The 21951-nt window shown below is 43.8% G+C and overlaps 1 protein-coding gene across 1 annotated transcript in view; it reads right to left on the bottom strand.

The window, feature by feature from the left end:
- The window catches only part of Snd1 (staphylococcal nuclease and tudor domain containing 1), a 397879-nt gene that overhangs the window by 149028 nt on the left and 226900 nt on the right, over positions 1-21951 (bottom strand). The window contains exon 14 of the mRNA XM_055608222.1: positions 15363-15435. Within this exon, the coding sequence (XP_055464197.1) occupies positions 15363-15435 (73 nt within the window). The remainder of the gene's footprint in view (positions 1-15362; positions 15436-21951) is intronic.

The raw sequence follows: 21951 nt of genomic DNA, 5'->3' as shown, positions 1-21951 counted from the left end.
CAGTGGACTGGGGGAAGGACGTGGGAGGAGATGAGGGATGGAGGGTGGAATTGGGAGGGAATGAGACAAGGGGCTACAGCTGGGTTACAAAGTGAATAAACTGTAATTAATATAAAAAATAATGAAAACTTATTCATTTATTTATCTGGCAGGGTGACATTATGATGCCTTTGCTGGCCTGGAACTCATATGTTGACCAGACTGACCTCAAAATCAGAGATCTGCCTGCCTCTGTCTACCAGTGCTAAGGGTAATGGCCTGCAGTACCAGGCAATGCACAAATAATACAGTTTTATGGTAATACCACAATGCTGTCTTCAGAAGTGAGGCATCAGAGTGACCTAAATACAGTTTAGCCATGGCATGTGGCACTATGATATAGAATAAAGTGTGCCAGCCAGAGGCTATAGCTGGGTATCTATTACAAGGCTGGATTAAAAAGTAAGTTACAGCTGTGAAATACTATTTTTTTAAAAGTTTCAGACAGATTTTTATTACTTCCAATGTCTCTATAGGTTATAGGTAAGAATGTATTATAGAATCAGAAAATGGCTCAAGAGATAATTAAAATGAAATGTGCAGAAAAAGGAATTTAAAGATGGCTTGATGAAGCACATATTTTCATTTCATGGGCAAATCAAGAACTCAGGGCAAGAAAATTGATGTCATGCAAAACTCTGTCCTACTCCAACAAGAACACAACTTCAGAAAAGGCTAAACAAAAAAAATAAAAAGTAAAAAAAAAAAAGATGTCAGCCAGTAACCTCCACCACACACTTCAGGGACTTAAGGAAGTGTCAACAGCTGTTAGATAGGGACAAATCCATCTGTCCCTAAAGATCTTCCTTATGCAGATGACTGAATAGATTTAGAATAACAAAAAACATTTTTATTATGTTTAATTAAGAGTTTTCAAAGTCTGGTGTTTCTAGAGTTAAAAATTAAGATAATTACACAGTTTGGAAGAGAAAGTTCTAGTTTCTGCAATATGCAGAAAAATGTCAACCATTATGGTAGAAACTTATTAACTAAAACAGGAAGCTAATATTTTGAATGATTCGAAATATATCAAATTAAAGCCCCATTTATTTTACTTAATAGCTTTCCAGAAGGATAAAACATGTTATTCTTATGGCCTAGCTTTCTACTTTATGGTATTGTTTTAAAAATTACTGTGATTTAAAGATTGTTTATGATGTATATATAAAAATGCACATTATCTTTAAATATACTTCAAGAGGTAGATTAAGGCAATTACAGCACAACAATATAAGCCATCCATTCATCCCACAGTACAAAATACCACCTACATCCTCTTCTACAAACTGTACAGTTGAGAGTAATATATCTTAGCTATTAATCTTGTAGAACCTTTAGTCAAGATTTCCTCCAATTCTAACATCAGTCTCCTTACTCAATTATTTATATTAGTATTCAAAAATTTTAATTTCATTTAACCCTATTTGTTAATTGTTGGTATTACTTTCTGAGCGACTGGAGTCCTTTTCAAGCAGTCGACAAAATATTAAAAACAAATGGCCTTTACACACACACAATAATAAATGTTTCAACCATCAAGTAAATGTAAATTAAACTGTATTGATATTTTATCTCACACTAGTCAGAAGGTATCATTAAGAAAATAAGTGAAATAGTGATACTTTGACTTCTTCCTTTCCAAACTAAATCCCCTTGATCTCCTTTATTTGTCATATTGCTCTAGCAAGGACTTCAAGAACTATGTTGAAGAGATATGGAGAGAGTGGGCAGCCTTTGCCTTGTGCCTGATTTCAGTGGGATTGATTTACGTTTCTCTCTGTTTAGTTTGATGGTAGCTATAGGCTTGTGGTATACTGTCTTTACTGTGTTTAGGTAAGTGCCTTATATTCTAAGGTATCCCAGAAGCAGAAAGATACACATGGCATATACTCACTTCTAAGTAGATTTTAGACATATAATATAGGATAATCATACTAAGATCTGTACACCTAAAGAAGCTAAGCAAAAAGGAGGACCCTGGGTAAGATGATCAATCCTCACTCAGAAAGACAAATGGAATACACATCAGAAGAACGTGAAAACAAGTAACAAGATAGGAGCCTACCACAGAGGGCCTCTGAAAGACTCTACTCAGCAAGATATTAAGGCAGATGCTGAGACTCTCAGCCAAACTTTGGGCAGAGTACAGGGAATCTTATAGAAGAAGGGGGAGACAGAAAGACCTGGAAGGGTCTGGAGCTCCACAAGGAGAACAACAGAACCAAAAATCTGGGCCCAGGGGTCTTTTCTGAGACTAATACTCCAACCAAGGACCATTCATGGAGATAACCTAAAACCCCTGCACAGATGTAGCCCGTGGCAGCTCAGTATCCAAAGTGGGTTCCCTAATAAGGGGAACAGGGACTGTCTCTGACATGAACTCAGCTCTTTGATCACATTCCCCCAATGGGGGGGGGGGGCAGCCTTACCAGTCCACAAAGGAAGACTATGAAAGACAGACCTGATGAGACCTGATAGGCTAGGGTCAGATAGATGGAAAGGAAGGAGGTCCCCGCCTCTCAGTAGACTGGGGAAGGGGCATGGGAGGAGATGAGGGAGGGAGGATGGGATTGGGAGGGGACAAGGGTATGGGCTACCGTTGGGATACAAAGTGAATAAATGGTAATAAATAAAAAGGCTGGTAAGGTGACCCAGTGGATACAGGCCTGATGACTTGATTTCAATCCCTGGGATCCACAAGGTAGAAGGAAAAAAACTGACTGCACGCACGCAGTGCCCCCCACCCCAAACCAGACAACAACCAACAAAACCCAAATGCTGGCAAGGATGTGGGGAACCCTTTCATATTGCTGGTAGCAATGGAAATGTGCCCAAACATTATGGAAATTAGTGGGATAGTTCCTGAACAAAACAAAATCCAAAGCTAAAATTAAACCTACTACCTGACTCTGCTATACCCTCCTGACTCTAACTCGACATCCATGTTCTCTGCATCACTGTTTATAACAGTCTCACTATGAATCAGGCCAAGTGGCAGGGCTGCTATACAGACACACAAAATCTGTGTGTCAGTATACACACACCACACACGGCACTAAAAAGGGGGGGAGGGTAAAGGAAGGGGTGAATAGGGGTGGGTGCTGGAGGAAGGGGAGAAGAAGTAGGAGAAGTGAGGAGTAAGTACAGCCGAAGTACGTGACATACCTGGAAGAAACTGTTCACTAAGTCTATCGCTTTGTACAATGACAATGCCGCCAACTGGAAAACCATCGATATGAACTGCTAAAATAGGATAAAACATGCAGTTTCTGCTCTGAAAAGTTTATAGCACTTAAAAAGTAAAGGAAGGGCATAGTCTGGTTAATAGGCATAGGGGTAAAGATGATTTTTATTTTCTTCTTTTCACCTACTTGTACTAGATTCAGTTAAAAACAAAGTTTTTTTAAATGTAAGAAAAATGGTTCTTATTTATTATTAACATTCATGACTAATTCAGCCTTGCCCAGATATGCTTACAAGTCAGTCAGGTCAGATAAATGTCCCTCTATTTCTGAGCCCTCTGCAAGAAATTTGTTCTTTATGTTTTGAGACAAATATTTTTGATGTTGAATCGTCTGTAAAAGGATGTGGAAACCACCACTGGAAGCTGATGTACAAAATAAGCAATGCTCCCAAAGCAGCCTGGTGTGAGACTTTAAAAACCAAACCAAGCCAAGCCAAGCCAAGCCAAGCCAAGCCAAGCCAAGCCAAGCCAAGCCAAGCCAAGCCAAGCCAAACCAAACCAAACCAAAAAACGTGTTCTAAAAAGGCAGCTGCACAACACCTCAAAGCCCTGCTCAGCAGCAGACTATTGGGTGGGCCCAGGACTCCACACCGAAGTGGAACGATTGATCAGAAGCTTACAAGGAAAGGCGTGACCCCACAGGAAGCCATCGTTATGGTAGTTCTAATGTAGACCTTGGTACTAGGGGTTTCCAACTCTTCCTACGGTTTTATGTCGTCCTCCTCTGAGCCTCACCCAGTAGCTTTAAAATTCAAGAACTGATCAGTTCTGATGAGTGGGGAATCCTCATGAGTTCTGGTCAAGATGAAAGCAGTGTTCACTCAAGGATCTCCTATCTCACTCCCCCGCTCCATCAGTGCAACTATAATTGCAGGCACTCTCAGAGCGTTTAGACATTCAAACTACACAGACACCATTGTCACATGCATACATTGTTGCAAAGCATGGTAGCTCATCTGCTAATCCAGTTCAGTTGATTTCTATGGCTGCGGCCACCACCTCCCTGTTTCCTGTATCCTACAAAAACTGAGATTATGCTGCTAAAGTAGGCACTGGACAGTTCTCAGATCTTCATCTCACTCAAGGGTGAAGCAGCAGAGCTTGTGTATTGATACTTTTCCCACAGTCTGTCTCTACGGCAAGGAGCTTTTAAATTTCCTTTGCCAGCAGCTCCTGCATACTGCTATGTGACTTTAAATTTGAGGAAAGGCCAAAGCCTAGAGATTATTCTCCTTAGTGTGCTCTGGAGCCAGTGGGATGGCCTGAAGGCAGAGATGCTTGCCTGTCTGAGCCAGATTCTTTGAATCCATGACAGGAGAGGGCCACTCTTGAACTACAGCCTCTGATCACATGTAGGCTGTGTTGGTGGTTCACATGCACAGATTTCCCTGACCCATTAAATTTAAAAACTTAATTTAAAGACAGGTATGGTGATGTGCATCTTTAATCCCAGTGCTCTCTCTGGAGGAAGAGGCAGGCAGGTGGAAATCTGTAATTCCAGGCCGGTCTGGTCTATATAGCCAGTTCCAAGCCAAACAGGGCTACATAATGAGATCCTGCCTCAGACAGACAGATAATAAATATAGCATTTAAAAGCTAAGGGGGAGTGGTGAGCTCGCCATTGAGTAACTTAATTCCCAGAATTCACTGTTGAAGAGAACCAGCTCCCAAAAGTTATTCTCTGACCTCCTATATGTGTAGCACCACCCCCACAAACACATATTGTATATAAATACTAAGAGTAAAATTATGCACGTAGACATCTATGCATCTGATAGTTTTAAGCTAATGCATGAAACTAAGGTCACAGTGCCCCCAGACTAGAGACCACTGAATGGCTCATGCAATCTTAATATTAACATGTTCAGAAATTCCTAATTTTATTCTCAAATATATTCTGACAAAGTTTGTCATATAGGAAAAAGCATACTTCCCCCAAAGAGCTACTTGTGACCATTATCTGCATTGTTCCTGCATCTGCCATTGTTCCACGACACCTGACTTAATTCCCCTGCTTTGACCCCTAATCAGCCACTAAACTCTACTAGTTCTTTCACTGATCTAGATTCCATTTGCCTTTTCACTTTCACTGCCACAATTCTAGCTCCAGCCAGTACTGCCTGGAAAGACCATCCTGAAGAAATTGTGGTCATTAGTATATAGTCTCACAGGACTCTGCTCAAATCCCCACTACAATTACATACCCAACTATGTATGTCCACTTCTGTCTGGCTTAATCCTCAATATCCAGCCTTGTGCCTGGCATTTTAAAAGCTCTTACTAAACACATACTTGTTTGAGCATTCATTCACTGACTCTACATGAGAAATGCAACAGGGGAAAAAACCCAAGATGGCATGCATTCAAGATCAAGAAAGATAAAACAGTGGTAAAGGCACAATGAGAAAGCAGTATGATTGGGAACTTGAATTGGAGGAGTTGGAAGTAGAAATACTACAGATGCTGACAGCTGTCACTCACAGAGGACTTTTTGTGTGCGAGGTCGAGTGCTCTGCAATTCAGTAAAAATCAACACACAGTATTAACTGCTGACCTCTGCTGAGCTCTTGTTCTGCCAATTGTTCAGAATGCTTCGCATACAGTAATTCACACAACTACACCACAGTCTAAGAGAGCAAGTGGCACCATCACACCCATTTTACAGACAGGAAGCTGAGAGAAACATGAATGACTTCTTCAGGGTGACAGTAACAAGTAATGGAGTTCTAACTTGAACTTGAGTGATCTGAGACTTGAGCCTTTGCTGCTCGCACCGACTGTGTTCTGCAAGTGTGTACTTCTCTATTTGGATAACCAGTAGTTAACTCTGAACTCTGAGGCAGCGTCAGTTTTGTCCAAATATAAGTTCACCCCTGAAGTGCATTACTGGACAAATCAAATCTAAACAAGGCACTATAAATATGAAAGTATTTCATTCCCCTTATGGGTTCAGAAGTTAATAAGGAGAATATCTTTAAATGGCTTGAAAAGTTGCTATTTATCAACATATACAAGATCACAGTATTGTAATTATATAAATGCTAAAAGAAGGGCACAATTGGAGGGCAGGATGCTAAGGGACATGGACAAAAGGAGGTAGAAAGCAAGAAGAGGCAGCATACAACACAGAAGAAATTGCCTCCTACATAAGACAAACAGTGAGTAAATCAAAGCCCTTAATCTGAGAACATTAAACTGTGGGCTACGTAATATGACCAAAGAAGAGTAAACAGGCCTGACCGTGCACCAAGCACTTTGCAGTCATGCACAAGAACACAGGTCTTTCTCCACATTAGAAACCTCACTAACAGCTTATGCTCTCAGGACCTTCCAAATCCAATCTTGTGCCAGAAATTCTGTAATTTCCTCCGAGGATACCACTTTCCGAAGAATAGCACCACACAACTACTGGGCATTTCATTCAACGGTACCGCAAACTCCGATTCACGAATATCTGGATGTCAACACTGCAGAGTTTCCAAAATCCTGGGCGACACAGACTGCAGGGAATATGTTGGAAACATGCTAAATAAAGGCTTAAAATATAAGCAAGCAGAATGTCTATGTTAGCAAGATGACTTTCTTTGAAATGTTTACATAAGCAATAGCCACAGGACAAAATGAGTTCAAGCCAGGGCCAGGCAGTTATGATGATGAAGCAGGGAGCAGAGCCAGAGTGGCCCAGGGATACTTCGAGTCAGGCCAGCACAGCACTGTGGACACGGGATACATCACACAGCCAGTCCCACACCTTAACCCATCCTCCAGGAACAGAGTGATGCCTCCGCAATCCCCTTACGTGCATTTGCTTACTCCATATTGTGCTCATTTAAACTATCTTGACTCATGAGACATAATCAGCAAAATCCGTGTGTGTTCGGAGAATGGGGAAAACAGAAGACCATGAACCAATGACAGCAGATCTATTGTAGAAGCACTTCTCTTTGGAAAGAAACAGCATTAGGTTCAGGGAAAAAAAATGCCTCTGGACGACTCCTTCAGTTTTCTTGCTACTTTCTTTGAACAAAGAAAGGCTAAAGCTTAGTTTACTGAAATGAGGTTTAGGACTTTGTGCTGTTGAGTTTGTTGTCGACTTAACGCAAGCCAGAGGCATCTAGGAAGACAGAACCTGAATTGAGAAAAATCCCTTTATTAGGAATTGGAAACAGGTAAATTTTGGAGGTCTTTTTCTTGATGAATGATAGATAGAGGGAGCCGGGGCTGGGGATAAGCCCACTGGGGATTGTGCCACCCCTGGACAGGTTGTCTTGAGATGTGTTAAAAAACAAAACAATACAAATCCCCAAACCCACCAAGTGAATTGAGCCATGAGCAGCACGACAGAAAGCAGTATTCCTCCATGGTCTCTGCTTCAGTTCTGCCTTAGTTATCCCAAATCCCTTCTTTGTAGATGGTGGACTCTGAGATGAACTAAGCCCTTTCTTCCCTAAGTTGATTTTGGTTCATGGTATTTATCACACCTATAGAAAGCAAACTTGGACAGACCCTGATGCTCTAGAGCTCATACACATGAACTCCTATGTAAAGTCACAGTTAAACAGGAAATCAGAGAAAGCATGGGAAATTTTTCATTCATTCATTCATGGTAGTAGAGAACTTTTCTATAACACAGTTCATGGCAATAACACATCAAGGTTCCCGAGTACACAGATGAAGATGTCTTCCTCCTAAGAGGTAGCAATCAAGAGTCCTATCTCTACTAGCCATCCACCTCCAGGCAGGCCACTTCCTCAGCCGCCTCACTTCAGAGGTATTAAGCAGCAGAACTGGGTCATGCCAAACAACAGTTATGACAGGGCACTTGCCTGCACTGTCCAGACTTCCCACTCTCAGTCTTAACTGCTGCAGTGCCTGGATTTTCTTCCAACAAAAGCCTGCCAAAGAGTGCCGGGCAGAGTGGAGCAGGCCTATATTTCATCACCAAGGACAGAGTAGGAGACTCCATGCTTCACGCCAGCCTGGCTACCAAGCGAGACCCTGTCACAAGTGTCCAAAGCCTAGACTTAGGCTAGCGGTGGAGTGATCCACCTGCCAAATCTCTCTGGGAACAAAATGGCAGTCTCAGCAAAGAATATGGAATCAGACACTCGCAGATGAAAGAGAGATATTCACCTTAGAACTTCATTTTAATCCATTTATTAATGAGGGAAATATTCAGAAAAAAGTGAGGAGCAGACATATATTGGTCACTAGGAATGCTGAAGAAAATTTGCTAATTTTTACTTTATGAAAATACAAAGTAAAAATGTCAAATTTGAACCCATTTCTCTCGCAGTACTGAGGTCAACTGTGTCTCTAAAGGACATGTCTTTCAGAATTATGTTTATCACCATCGGCTCTTCACCAGCCATGTTCTCTCTCTACAAAAGTGCAAATCAGACCAGGAGAATCAACAAAGCAAAACTCACAGAATCGCATAACACCAAAGGAGCTTATAAGGCAGCACTGTGCTGGAAGTACACCCAGTAATCTTCCTGCTTATTTCAAAGTCTTGAACAATTTTCCTGACACTCAAAATTAAATAAAAGCCAGCAACCATGTCCTAAATTTGGTGCCCTACATTGTACAAAGAACACAAAAGAAATACAACTCAGTGAAAAAATGTATTAAAACTCTCTAAGAAGTACTTAAACACAGTGACCACTGACTACAGTCAATGCCAAAACATAATCCTGCGGAAGTTTCCATGAAAACCATAAATGTGTTCTGATTTATTTGGAAGTAGACACTGATGCCCTGCAATTCCAGGGAACTTAACCAGGACTTAAACAAAAAGAAAAGCAATGAATTAGCCATACAGGACTCCTGTGGCTCTATAGGCCAAGTCTCTGTCCTCCCTCAAACCAACAGAACGATACCTTCCACCCTGAGAGTGAGGGTAACTGACTAACCCGAACTTCCCCACCACAATCCAGCTTTCTGGATGGCATCCAGCCTCTCTACAGACACGGTGGGTCAGGGTTCAAGAAAGGGAAATGGAAATGGAAGAAAAGGGGACAAAAAGAAAGAAAAGGGCCTGGCGATGGTGCTGAAGAGGCATGCAGATCTCTGTGAGTTCCAGGCCACCCTAGTCTACAGAGAGCGTTCGAGGACAGCTGGCGCCACATGGAGAAACCCTGTCTCAGAAAACCAACCAACCAACCAACCAACCAAGAAGATTAAAAAAAAAAAATCAAGGAGACAAGAAGAGACAAGGACGGTACACAGCCGCGCATGCAGATACCCTCAGCTTATAGGCAGTCCGAGACAGTGGGCTCCTGTCTCCAATCAAAAGAAAACGAAATGCCTCCGGACCGGGGGACTGCTAATCTAGCAGTGCCCCTGCCATTAGAGATGGCCAAGTGCTGCAGAACTGTATTCGTGTGGAGAGAACCCAACTGTTTCAAGAAAGCAGAGAGGAGAGAAGGCAGTATCTTCCCTTGAGCGTGTAGGAAGCACAGTGCTGACCCTGCTGCCACCGCTGCTCCTGACCAAGGCACCAACTTTGTTCACGAGACACAACACGTTTGCCCAGGACAGCAAACAGAGCTCATCTGTACGGCTAGTGTGCAATGCAGTGCTCACCCTAGGCAGCTCCTCCGGGCCCGGGAAACCTACAAGGCAGCAGAGATCCTGACCATCAGCCACAGAGTCATTTAGACCATGGCTGGCTCCAAAGACCATCAGGACATGCTGTGGGACTAAGGCACAATAAAAAAGAAAAGGCAATCTCCCAAATAAAAGCCCAAAGAGAGTGCATTTGTGTCATTGCCAGTGCTTACAAAGAACAGAAAGGCAGCTGGGTGGAATGCTGGAGTCCTAGGAGAGGAAGCGGGTCAAAAGATACATGAGGGAAATGCAGTGAGCAGAGGCCTAGCACACAGAACCCTGAAAAGCTTTGCTTCTTAACTGGGCTTACCAAGAAATTCCTTCTCTTCCTCAATCTCTTTTAACACCAAAAAGCAGTTTTTGTTTATACACTTATTGACTTGTGCACGAGTGTGCCACACACAGTGAGTGTGGCAGTCAGAGAACATGTCAGGAGTGGGTCGAGCGCAGATCATCAGGTTTGGCAGGAATACATACTGATTTCTTACTTTCCCTCCAAGACGCAGCCGCGTGTGTAGCTGGGGAACGATCGCCCACCGAGCGCTCCAAGGCTGTTCTGTTTGAGAAAGGAGGACAGCTTGGAACGCCAGAAGCAGCAGCCGTGCTGCTCAAGTAAAAGATGGAAACCCAGAAAATGAGGGAGAGGTTCCCGATGAGCCTGCCTCCTCTACCTGCTGCTTTACTGGAGGGCTGCTCCCTGTTGGTATTTCCAAGTCTAGTCGGAGGCTCACTCTGATGCCTCCTTTCCATATTTCACTTTAGGCGTAATGAGCCCATGATCCGACGACTCAGATCTTCTCTCCCAGAGCTGGCCGCTGCACCACTCAAGACTAAACTCACACATGATTTTATCCATAATACTTCATGTCTCCAACACAATCAGTCATGGAGAGAGAGAGGTTCAAAAACAGTATGAAACCTGAGCAAGAAATGGTCACAAGCTGACAAGTGTCCAAGAGCGCAGAGTAGTTCAGTAAGTAAATACTAGTGAATTAGCAGATGTGTCACCAACCACATCACAGGGGCAGTTAGAAGACAGCCAGAGAGATGATCCCCATTCTGGAAATACAGCACACCTTGAAGTTTACAGAAGTACAATCAGACCTCTTGTGATCACCAAACAGCCGACTAACAGAGCAACTGACAATCACACACAACTGTGAAAACTCCTCATGCAGTAGAAAGACCAGGATGACAGGAGAAGCAGCATGACTGAGGACAGTGTGGGCACTGGCACTGACCCCTCTTGTGCCAGTGACCAACAACACACGGTTAAAACTCCCCAAGCATCAGGACAAAGAGAGCAGGGACGCCAGGAGAGGAACTGTCAGACACACGCCTGGCTCATCACCTCCTTGCACCCAGATGGGAGAGGAAGAGATGGAAACAAAGGAAGCCATGTGTACTTGAAGCACTGCTTGCCCTGGAGGAGGGGGACCTTGTACTCCCCCACTTTGGATCATAACTGATTTGTCTCATCTACCAGAACAACAGTCAGCCATGAGCCAGCCCCATTTTATTGCCTGTTTTATACTCTGTATCTATAGGAGATTGTATTTATTGCAGAACAGGTTGAGGCAAAAACCTTAACACACCTAAGATCAAAACCAGCCTTATATTCCACGGACATGAAAGTCTAACTGCTCTGTGCTGGTGGGAGGAAGGAGAGGCAGGGTCAGGAAACAACTCCACTCACTAACAACAGGCCTGGCTGAGTAAATACAGCACTCACCACACAACTGACCTTCAACCCAAAAGAGATCTAAACTGGAGAAGCCAGATCCTGCGCCTGGATTTACCTAGGGTCCTCCTACTCTGAACGGAAGCCAGACTACAGGAAGGTCTATGGCTGGTGCTCATAAAAGCTCACTCCCGACACCTGGGAACTGAGAAAACACAGACGCTTGTTTATGGGCAGCATCTCATTAGGTAGCCCGGCAGGCCTGGGACCCGGCAGGCCTGGGACTCGGCAGGCCTGGGACTCGCGGTGTAAACCAGGGTGGCTGAGCACACTGGGGGATCCTCTTGCCTCTGCCAGCTCACCAGTCATTTCTTTAGGACCTAAGTTTACTGGTCCAGGTCACTCAGAAAAAAGTGCAAAAGAAGTACTTTACTCAAGTGTGGACAGACAGACATCTATCCAACTCATACTGCACAGGTAATCTGCTTACGTTAGAAAAGACTCAACCTAATGCTAATCATGCCTGCCATTCATGAAGAGCTCAGGCCCGTGCCTCATTTCCGAACAAGTCCATCCGTCACCCCCATGCCGAGATACTTTCTTCCCACCACACAGTCAGCCAAGAAGACACGCGCTGGCCAGACCTCCACATGAAAGTATTCTAATGCCTCCTAGCCCCGGCCCAGGGGAAAACTAAGATCCAAGAGGAGAGATACGAACAATGGCTATAAACTTAACTTCTAAGACAAGATGCAGTTTTAACTCTGAGGCAAAAACCACAGGCTATTTGCCTCACAGTTGTGACAAGAAGTCTTCTGTAGAATACATTTCTTGAGTGTCTTTAGGAGACAAAGTGTGTACTTATTCCTATCTTTTTTTCCCTCCAAGGATAAGCATTGTGGTGGGAGGAGAATGGAGGGAAGCATTATGCATAAATAACCGTTCACAGTAAATTATTTTGGCAGCATAGTGCATACACTGTCAGCTCAACGAAATCTTCCATTTATCATGACCTAAAACTAAAAGGGAGAGTCAATCTGGGGTGGGAGTGGGGGTGCACAGATGAAAATATGAAAGGGATTAAGAAACTTTTATGAAGCTATTATGTAAGTGTACATTACACTGTCATTACTCAGGGTCTACTTTCCATCAGCGGCACACTGCTTGCCCATGACCCTAGATGCCCACCTGTCCCTCAGACAGCAAAATTGCCAGCATGCCCTTGGGAGTAGAAAACCCATACATCTCACTTAAATGGCACAAGGGCACCCAACCCATACTCATACTTAACACTGTGATGGAGGGACAGGGGGTGAGAAGGGGAAGAGACAAACCTCCTCTATTACACAGGGCACAAAAAAAAAAAAAAAAAATTGCAGCCTTAGCTGAATAATTTGTGATTCAGGCAGACAAGGTCATATCTGACATCTATTTAAATTGAATAGCTTTTCACTTTCAGTCTTCCACCTGCTCAAGCTTTCCTCTTTTATTTATGTGGTCACTGAGGAACATTTAACTGGCATTTATTTTTAAATAACTTACGAGCAAACCAATTTTTCCAGACAGAAAAGAGAATAAAAATAGGTACAAAATGATCCACAGTTTAAGGTAAGTTGGTGGGTTAGGAATAGCGATATCAATAATAATAATGATAAAAATGAAGGCATGCTTGTACAAACACCACCGATAGCAACAATCACAACTAGAGGGCTAAGAAACACAAGAGAGTAGCAGAGTCGAGGCGGCACGCAGAGGGAACGACAGCACTCAGAGTTCTGACCCTGCCCTCTGAGGTTCCAAGAGGCAGGCATGGCAGCGCACCTCTGCCCCACTAACTTGGGCACAACTTCACGGCCAGGGCAAAGCTGGGCCTAGAATGCAAACCTGGGCTACCAGGAGCTCCAGGAGCTCCTGCCCTCAGGCTGTTAATTTGGGGTAGGTGCCATTCATACTAGTGTGGTTTACTAATTAAAATAAACAAACATTGTTTTCTGTTTTAATTTATAGTTTCCCAAGGTTCAAATCAACTCTCGAAAGGTCCTAGAGTATGTGAGTTTTACATTCCATAGGCAGATGGTCCTCATGGAGGGGAGCCTCCAGTGTGTTCTACAAAACAAGGATATATAACATTTTCTTTCCCTGGAGCTGAACAGTCCCCAGATTGCCTTACGATTATACTAACCTCTTCAACAAAAGAACAACATGAAGGAAAATATTTCTGAGAATCCCACAGCACATACTTATAGAAATCAGTAACACATATGCAAGAAAACAACTCAGCCTGCTAAGCCACAGCGAAAACTGGCTGAGTAGCAGCGTGTAGGGCACATCGTTCGTCCCTGGTGACAATGTGCCTCAGCAGACACTAGTGGCTGAAAGGCCACTGCCAACACGTCTCTCCTCAGGACTCTACGCCATAAAAAATGTGTATCACTGCATTGTGCCTACCTACAAGAGACCCAACTTAGACTGACTCTTAGCTCATGTGATGTGGGCAACCCTGTTTAATCTGCCACCCGAGCTAACTGGCTATCCTGGAAGAAAAGCTCACTGGAGTCCCATTGCTTCAAACAGGGTATGAGGACAGCCACACAGGGAGATCTGGCCAGACACGTTTGCAGTAAGCTACCAATAGGAACAAGAGGAAAGAAAGGCTATGGCCAGGCATGTAAACATGGCGTAACACTAAAGTTCTTCCCTGCTCCGGGCAAGGCTGAGCAAAGGAAGGTTTTTTTGCTTGTTTGTTTGTTTTTCTCTGTGTAGCCCTGGCTGTCCTGGAACTCACAGAGATCCCCCTGCCTCTGCCTCCCACCTCACCTGGCTGAAAGAATTTGTTTATACTGGTGCTGTCATCTTGAGGTCCAAGGCACATTGCTGTGTATCTGTGCTCAGATTCAGCGGTCCTTTCTCCTTCAGCTCATGGTGTACTGTGGTCTACTCACCATGGCATACACCAATCCCTGCCCGGCCATTAACAGGCGCAGGGCTTGCAAAGAACAGTGTGCATGCCGGGCGCCTTCCCTGTCACCAGAATGAAATGAGCACTGCTTCATCTGCCTCCCCTTATCTGGTATTACTTCTCTTCATGGAAGATAGCACTGTTCTCTCTCTCTCTCCACTGTCATAGCCACAGTGCCTAGAGCACTTCCTAAACACAGTAGGTACTTCCTAGGTATTTTTGGAATGAATCCTCTCAACAAGTAGGACTCTGCTCAGCCAGAAGAGAACGTAAATGGTTACTTTACTAGGGACACAGCCTGCTGGGAGGTCAGAAGTACTGGCCACTGATTCCTTAATAGTGTCATTATTTATTATCTCTGAGGATGGTCACATATTCTTCCATTCTGTCTGGGTGACAGCAAGCTGCGAGGAAGAACTCATTAAGAAGTCAGAAGTAATTCTTAGACTCTCTTATAACCTACACTTGACCTTTTAACACGAAGACTTCTCATTCACAGAATAAAATAGGTTTTAAAAAACCAAGAGCTAATTTTACTTCAGTACAACGGGGAAACATAAAGTGTCTTCTAAACTCATAACAGTTAAAAAATGAAAAAGCAACATACAGACAGCTCAGGTAAAGAAACAGAATAAGGGCTTTAAATTATCCTTTTCCACAGTGTAAGCCAGAATCACTACTCATACCTTAAAAATACCTTGGAAAATTCACATTTAGGGCCTGAAAAGCGCAGAGCTGCAGAAAACACATAAGCAGAGTCTTTCAGCAAATGAGAAACACAGGTTCTTTGGGGCTCTGAGCCCACAGTTGGATTCAAGGGCACAACTCACCCCAGAAATGTCTGCAACTCGGTGGATAGGCACCTCCTTCTTGCTGTGCAATCCTTTGCCATTCTTAATAGCTCTGTAAGGGCAGAAGAGAAAGTCTCATTAAGATAAACCACAGCAGGGAAGAGTCCAGCGGTGGGGAGTGGGGACTGCTGACATGGGGTGTTCCCCTACACAAGCCCCAGTGCACGCCGCTGAGCATCCGGACCATGAGGACCAGCGCTGACGGGACAGTGGAAGCTGCTCTTCTCCCAGCCCAGTTACCAGCACTTGGCTACCAGTCTCACCTAACTGTGTGCCTGGTAATCAGAGAGCTCCCTTACTTGTTTCCAAATTAAAGGCATTGTTCTGGGCACAAAGGAAGAATCAGTTGGAAGCTCACACTGCTAAGAAGTACAAGTAATAATGTTTCAGCGCTTAATCACATGAAACATTTTAAATGCAAAATATGTAGCTAGTGTTCCAATTCTAATGGAAATAAGTTCCTCCCAGGTAAAAAGATAAGCTGCCTGGAATGAAGCAATATTGTATGGAAGGCCATTTAAGACAGGGGGAAAATTAGCGAGTGCTATATAACTGATATTAAACTTCATTCTGTGCTATATAACTGATATTAAGCTTCATTCTGATTAGTTGTGGGGTGCCAACAGCAGGATTTCTCATATAACTCTGGAATTCACATATCTGACCATGGGCCAACCTTACACCTGTCAACTGCCCGGCACTATTGAGCATGCTCACTGGTGAGGAAGGAAGAGCCACAGTGCAGAACTGTTTGGGTCAGAAAAGGCCCACATGGGTACCGGTAGTTTCAGACCTCAACACAGTAGAGGCCCAGGACCCTATTCTAGCCTTTGGGAGGTTTCTGGGTTCTAAAGAAAGTTGCTAGAGCAGGACTAGGCTCACACTTCCCCCTCAGGCCTACACTGAAGCGGTGGCAGGAGCTCTCTAGAGAGCGTATTCTCAGGGACGCAACTCTTCAACCCAACCTTAACAAACCAAGTCAGGGAGGCACGGCTCAGTACCACCTAAGCTGGCCACACCTCTTACCTGCAGCCAGTGGGTGCTTTGACAATTCAGCGAGCCCCTCTGCCATCCCAGGTAATCCGTCACTCACTCAACTGACTTGAAACGACTCCAAACCCAACAGACCAAAGCTAGCTAGCTTGCTGGCTGGCTTCCTTCCTTCTCCCCCCGCCCCCCGCCCATGGCTATTTCCATCGGTGAACAGTTTCTAAGGGAGGAATTCTTGAGTGGTAACGCTTCCTGTAAGTGAGTGGTATGGCCATGGCGTGTGAGTTGGCACAGCTACCTGTGATGAGTGCTATAGTGTATGTAAGTTTGCACAGGGGGAATTCCTGCTGACATAGCTGTTTGCTAATCGCTCCGATAAATAACACCAATAACCTCACAGGTTTACCAAAATGGACGTAGGCAACAGTCTTTCTGTGCTTTGTAGGTATCCTCCTTATCTGGGGTAAATAGATACCTACTTTATAAAAAGTATGCTCATGCGTGTGTTTAGTATGTTTGTGTGAGCATGTGCATGTACACCTTCGGAGGCCAAAGGGCCTCTCCAGGAGTGGATTTTCTCCTCTCCCCATGTGGTACAAGGGACAGAACTCAGGCTAGTTACACCACATGTTATAGTACAGAACGGGATCTACCTCCAGGAAATATGCCCCGTTTTCTCCCCTGAGGCTTAATTCATCTGGGCAGGTCAAGGACCTGACTATGGGACCACCCCAGGGAGCCAGGTTTACCTTCAGAAAAAGAAAGCTTTCTTTCTAGTATTCCCATCCTGTGGTGTAGTCCTTAGATGCTGCCAAGGTGTTTGTCAGGGTATGTTTGACCTGGCGAGTCCTGACGCAGAAGGACTTAACTATTTCTTTTTCCTTTCTCCTTTCGTTTGCTTTTGGATGCTGGCCAGAGCCCAGGTATGCTTTGAGACTCCCCAATGCTTTCTTTGGGCTTCCTTATTCTTTTTTTTTTTAAGTTCAACTTCCTGCCACTGGGCTGACCTCTTCGGCTTATCATTTCCACTGCCTCCTCTGGGGAGCTGCCAGTATTACAGTTTGCCTACTGAGCAGTTTTTCTTTTAAACATTAGGAAATTCTTGCATTTCTGTCTATGTCTGCTCTTAATTTTTTTTTTTTTTTTTTAATTCAACAGACTAAGACTCTATGAGTGGACATCCAACTTTCTCCATATTATATTGTGACTCAACTGGGACATCCCAAGATTCGCTTACTACTTCTTTCCTTCATTTAAATCTTTTAGTCAACTGGTCAAGGTGGCACACACCTGTAATCCCAGCACTGGGGAGGCAGAACTCTGTGAGTTCAAGGCCAGCCTGATCTATACAGTGAGTCCAGGGTAGCCAAGGCTACACAGAGAAACCTTGCCCCCCGAAACCAATCAACCAATCAATAAGTAATCAATCAATCTTTTAGTCGCAGAGGAAACAAAGCTGTTGCTACAGACCTAGAAAAGAACCAGTCAGGTTTGTTGGCAGCAGCTGCAGCAGCAGCACCCCTAGCCGGTCCCTTACACCCCTGGGAAGACATAGGACAGTCTACTTTCTACTCTACACTAAGGATATGTTGATAAGGAGCAAGAAAAAAGAATCATACACACACTCTGACCTGACGTGCCTTGAGTTAGATCCAGCTGCAATGCACAGAGGTGCTCATCGTGGTTTATCTGCTGCCCTTCAGTAGACTACTGAAAGCCTCTGAGTAGGGCTGACTGTCAGAGGTGGGCTGCTCCTGTTCTTAGCATTTGAAACTAACAGAACATGAAGGTTTAGACAGAAACTGACAGCTAGAAGCCACAGATGAGGCTCTTCTACCTGCTAAAGCCCCATGTCCACAACCTTCCCTGCCAAGAGACTCCTGACTTAGCCACTGTGCACCCAGCGAATCTGCCTTCGGAAAGCCTGACAAACTGGTATTCGTGGCTACCAGGAAGGCTGAGCTGAGAAGCTGGGCAAGCACAACCAGCCTCCATTCACAAACAACCAAATACAAACCATAACAAATACTCTTGCACACATACACACCTGAAAACAACTCCAATAACCCTGAAATTGCTCTTCTGTTAGTTCTTCACAATGAGAAAGAAAGTGACAATTCCAGTAGGCAGTTAATTCCCACACAGGTCGCTGGAACTTCACACACAGTGCTATGGCCCTCCCACTCGAAAGCAGAACCAACCACAAACAGATGAGAGCTGTGACAGGAGGGTCATTCACAGTGCCTGGGAACAGCAGGGAAGGACCAGGTCTGCTCTGGGGTTCTGTGCTCTCTAGTGCACAAAACTTCTAAGAAAGAGCTCTCATTAAGGCCAAGGTTGGTGCTACAGAATGAACCTAAGCTGGGCTGACCAATAGGCCAATACGAAAGTAATCACTGTATTACCAATTCAGGGACAGCAGAGTTTTAGTCTAAACAATTACTTTTGTTAATTTAAAAATTTTCAATAAACTTAAAAATTATTTATTGTGATCATAAAATGGCTGCCACATGATATACAGGCACTTCAGCAAGAATAGTAGAAATATCTGTTAATCTCCTGGGGGGGGGGTGAGGGGTGGGGAACTACTATTTATATGAATTTTCCTAAAGAGCAGTAGCTTTCTCTGGGTCTGCAAACGGGCTGCTTTCATACATGAAAAGATCTAGAGATAACAGTTCCATGGAAAGTAAAAGTGGCGTATGACAGAAAGGATAAGTAGCAGGGAGATGATGGGCAAGAAAGGACACAGTGTTCAGAGGTCAAGGATGCTAACATCTCAGCATTTGTATCTTTCCTTTAAGGATGTACTTCTGGTCACCAGGTACCAAGGTGCCCTTCAGTTCTGCTTGTTTTATCTGCGCCAGTCAGCACTTTCCTCTTTCTTCATAGTGCTCACTTCGTTCTTTTATAACCCTCTGGGTTCGGGTCTAGCCCAAGACCACTACACAAATATTTAAAATAAATTCATCAGTCATTTTTGATGTTGCTTACTAACTCTGATTCCTCCTTGCATACTACCATCATGACTTCAACTTCATCACTTCACTTCTCTGCTTAGATTCACAAACAAGGGCCGAGAGGAAAGTGAACACAGAATCTTTTCTTCTGTGTGTTGAGGATGGCAGTGGCAACCACCCCCAGGACTAGCCAAGTGTTGTACCCGAAGCTAATGTACCCTTACCACACAAAGAGAAAACTGTATTCTTACAACTTACTTTCCCGAGCAGCTACCATGTGGTCCCAGTTCATATCTTCCTATGGTTGCAAACTGCAGCTTTTAACTGAATTAAGTCCGTTCTCTCTCTGCACCCCACCTACATGCTTTGAATTACGTGTGTCCCTGGGGCTTTGCTCCTCTCCCACCTCACCTGCCCTTCCAGGTTCTTCATAAAATGAGGAGAGTAGTCACATACTCGGAAGCCAAGGAGGCAGCTCAATGGTTACAACCACTTACTGCTCTTGAAGAAGATCAGGGCTGAGTTGCCAGCTCTCAAGTTGCAACCTAAAACACTAGCTCCAGATGATAAACAATCTCTTCTGCCTCTGAGGGCAACCCATGCATGTGCGTACGCATATAAATAGACATAAAATCAACTAAAAATTTAGTTGTCATTTATCTGAGCCAGTCTTACCACATCATAAAATGGATAGGCAAGATGACACATGCCTATAATCCTAGTGGCAGTAGGGGACTTAGGAGTTCAAAGCCATCCTTAGCAATGTAGCAAGTTTGAGGCCAGCCTGGGTTACATGAAGCTATGCTGCAAATAACAACGCAACTACAAACAAACAAACAAACAAACAAAAACGTGTTATAAAAAAGAAAAGAGCTGCTACATTAGTAATTCTTAAGATAAAGCTGAGCTTGGAGGTAAGCTGTTAGATTCAGTGAGCTAAATGAATTCCTCTGAAATGTATAAAATTATATACACAAATATACTGTATATTACCATTAAATTTGGTATGTAACTATAAATGGCAACAAACCAATCTGCACTGCTTCATGTTCTAGTCTTCTTTTCTACAGTTAAACTGCAGGCCCTTTGGGATTCGTTAGGCTAATGTCCTTAATATTTGTAATACCTTTTAACACAGATCTGTGCTTTCACTATTATATAAACACAAGGGCATCTAGTTCAGTTAAAGTGTGCCTAGTGAATCTGAGCAAATAAATGCCTATATGGAATGTTGAAAATACTTCAAACTGGATAGTGCCAAAGCCACTGAAGGGCAACTATCTGTGACTTGCTGGCTGCCCTGGATGCCGTGTCCTGATCCAAGCTCAAGGGCGCTGGGTGAGAAGTCTGCGGAGTTCAGAGCACTGTAAGAAATAGACACAACTACGTGACTGTGCTGACAGCTGATGACAACTGACTTAGAAGAAGTGAAAATAACCTCTACAAAGGGTTACAAATCAGACCAAACAGAGAACAAAAGTGCTAGCTCTCCAACACTTCTCACTGGTTCCGGCCATATTTATGAACATTGTGTTGCAGTAGCAAGCAAACACAGGGATTCCTGAAACATAGTTGCAATAAGCAATTCCTTTGGCCTCTCTGTTGGTACCCGGGCAGCTGCATGAAGCAACAGGGTCAGAAAACAAGGTGCAGAGCAGTCACAGGTGCAGAACCTGGTGTGTGGGCGACTGACCAAGACTATGCAGCTGCGTGTTCAACAGGAGTGAGCACTACTGATAAGACAGACAGAAAAGCCGGTGAGCACACAGCCTGGAAATGAAGAAATTGAGTGCTACGGTCTAGGGAGGCGGGTGGATTAATGAGTCAGTAGGTATTATGAGGCAGTGAAGCAAATAACAAAGAACTCCAGGTCATCCTCTCATCTAAAACTAATATAAGATAGAAATGAAGGCACACGATTTTGTGCCAGGCATGACAACGGGTCTGCAGCGACAGGAAAGAGGGAGGGGGGGTATGAGCTCATGGCAGAGGGATGGGAGCACGGCTGCAGATAAGCAGATGACACTGGTCCCAGATTAGGATCAAAGGAGGATTAGTGCTAGGTAGAAATAAATGGTCAATAGGAATCAAAAAACGCTAAGAAAGCAGATTACTTAAAATTGTTTCAGTGACACTGGCTTTACAGTCTTTGCTGTCCTGATTACAAAGTCCATAATAAAAAAAAGTCATAATTTTATTCTAATATAAAAGTTCTTAAAATGTTTTCTGAGTGCCAACACACATCTTCCCACTTATCCTTTTAAAAAACCGCTATCACTGTGGATAAAGTTTTGTGGCCTTATATTTTCCATAACAAACAGCTAAGTGAATACTTCGCTGCATCATTGATTTCTTTACTTCATTTTTATGGTTCTACAGTAAATCTAACCCATAGATCCATGGTTCTTTTTTTCTTTTTGTTTTTTGAGACAGGGTTTCTCTGTGTAGCCCTGGTTGTTCCATACTTGCTTTGTAGACCAGGCTGGCCGCGGACTCACAGAGATCCATCTGCCTCTGCATCCTGAGTGCTGGGATCAAAGGTGTGCATCACCACCTCCCAGCCTCATCGTTCATAATTTAATCAATCACTTACTGATAGATATTTCCATGAATATAAT

Source organism: Psammomys obesus, unplaced genomic scaffold, assembly GCF_907164565.1.
Source record: "Psammomys obesus unplaced genomic scaffold, mPsaObe1.curated_primary_1811, whole genome shotgun sequence".
NCBI classification, from domain to species: Eukaryota; Metazoa; Chordata; class Mammalia; order Rodentia; family Muridae; genus Psammomys; species Psammomys obesus.
This window is presented reverse-complemented; position numbering and strand designations above follow the sequence as displayed.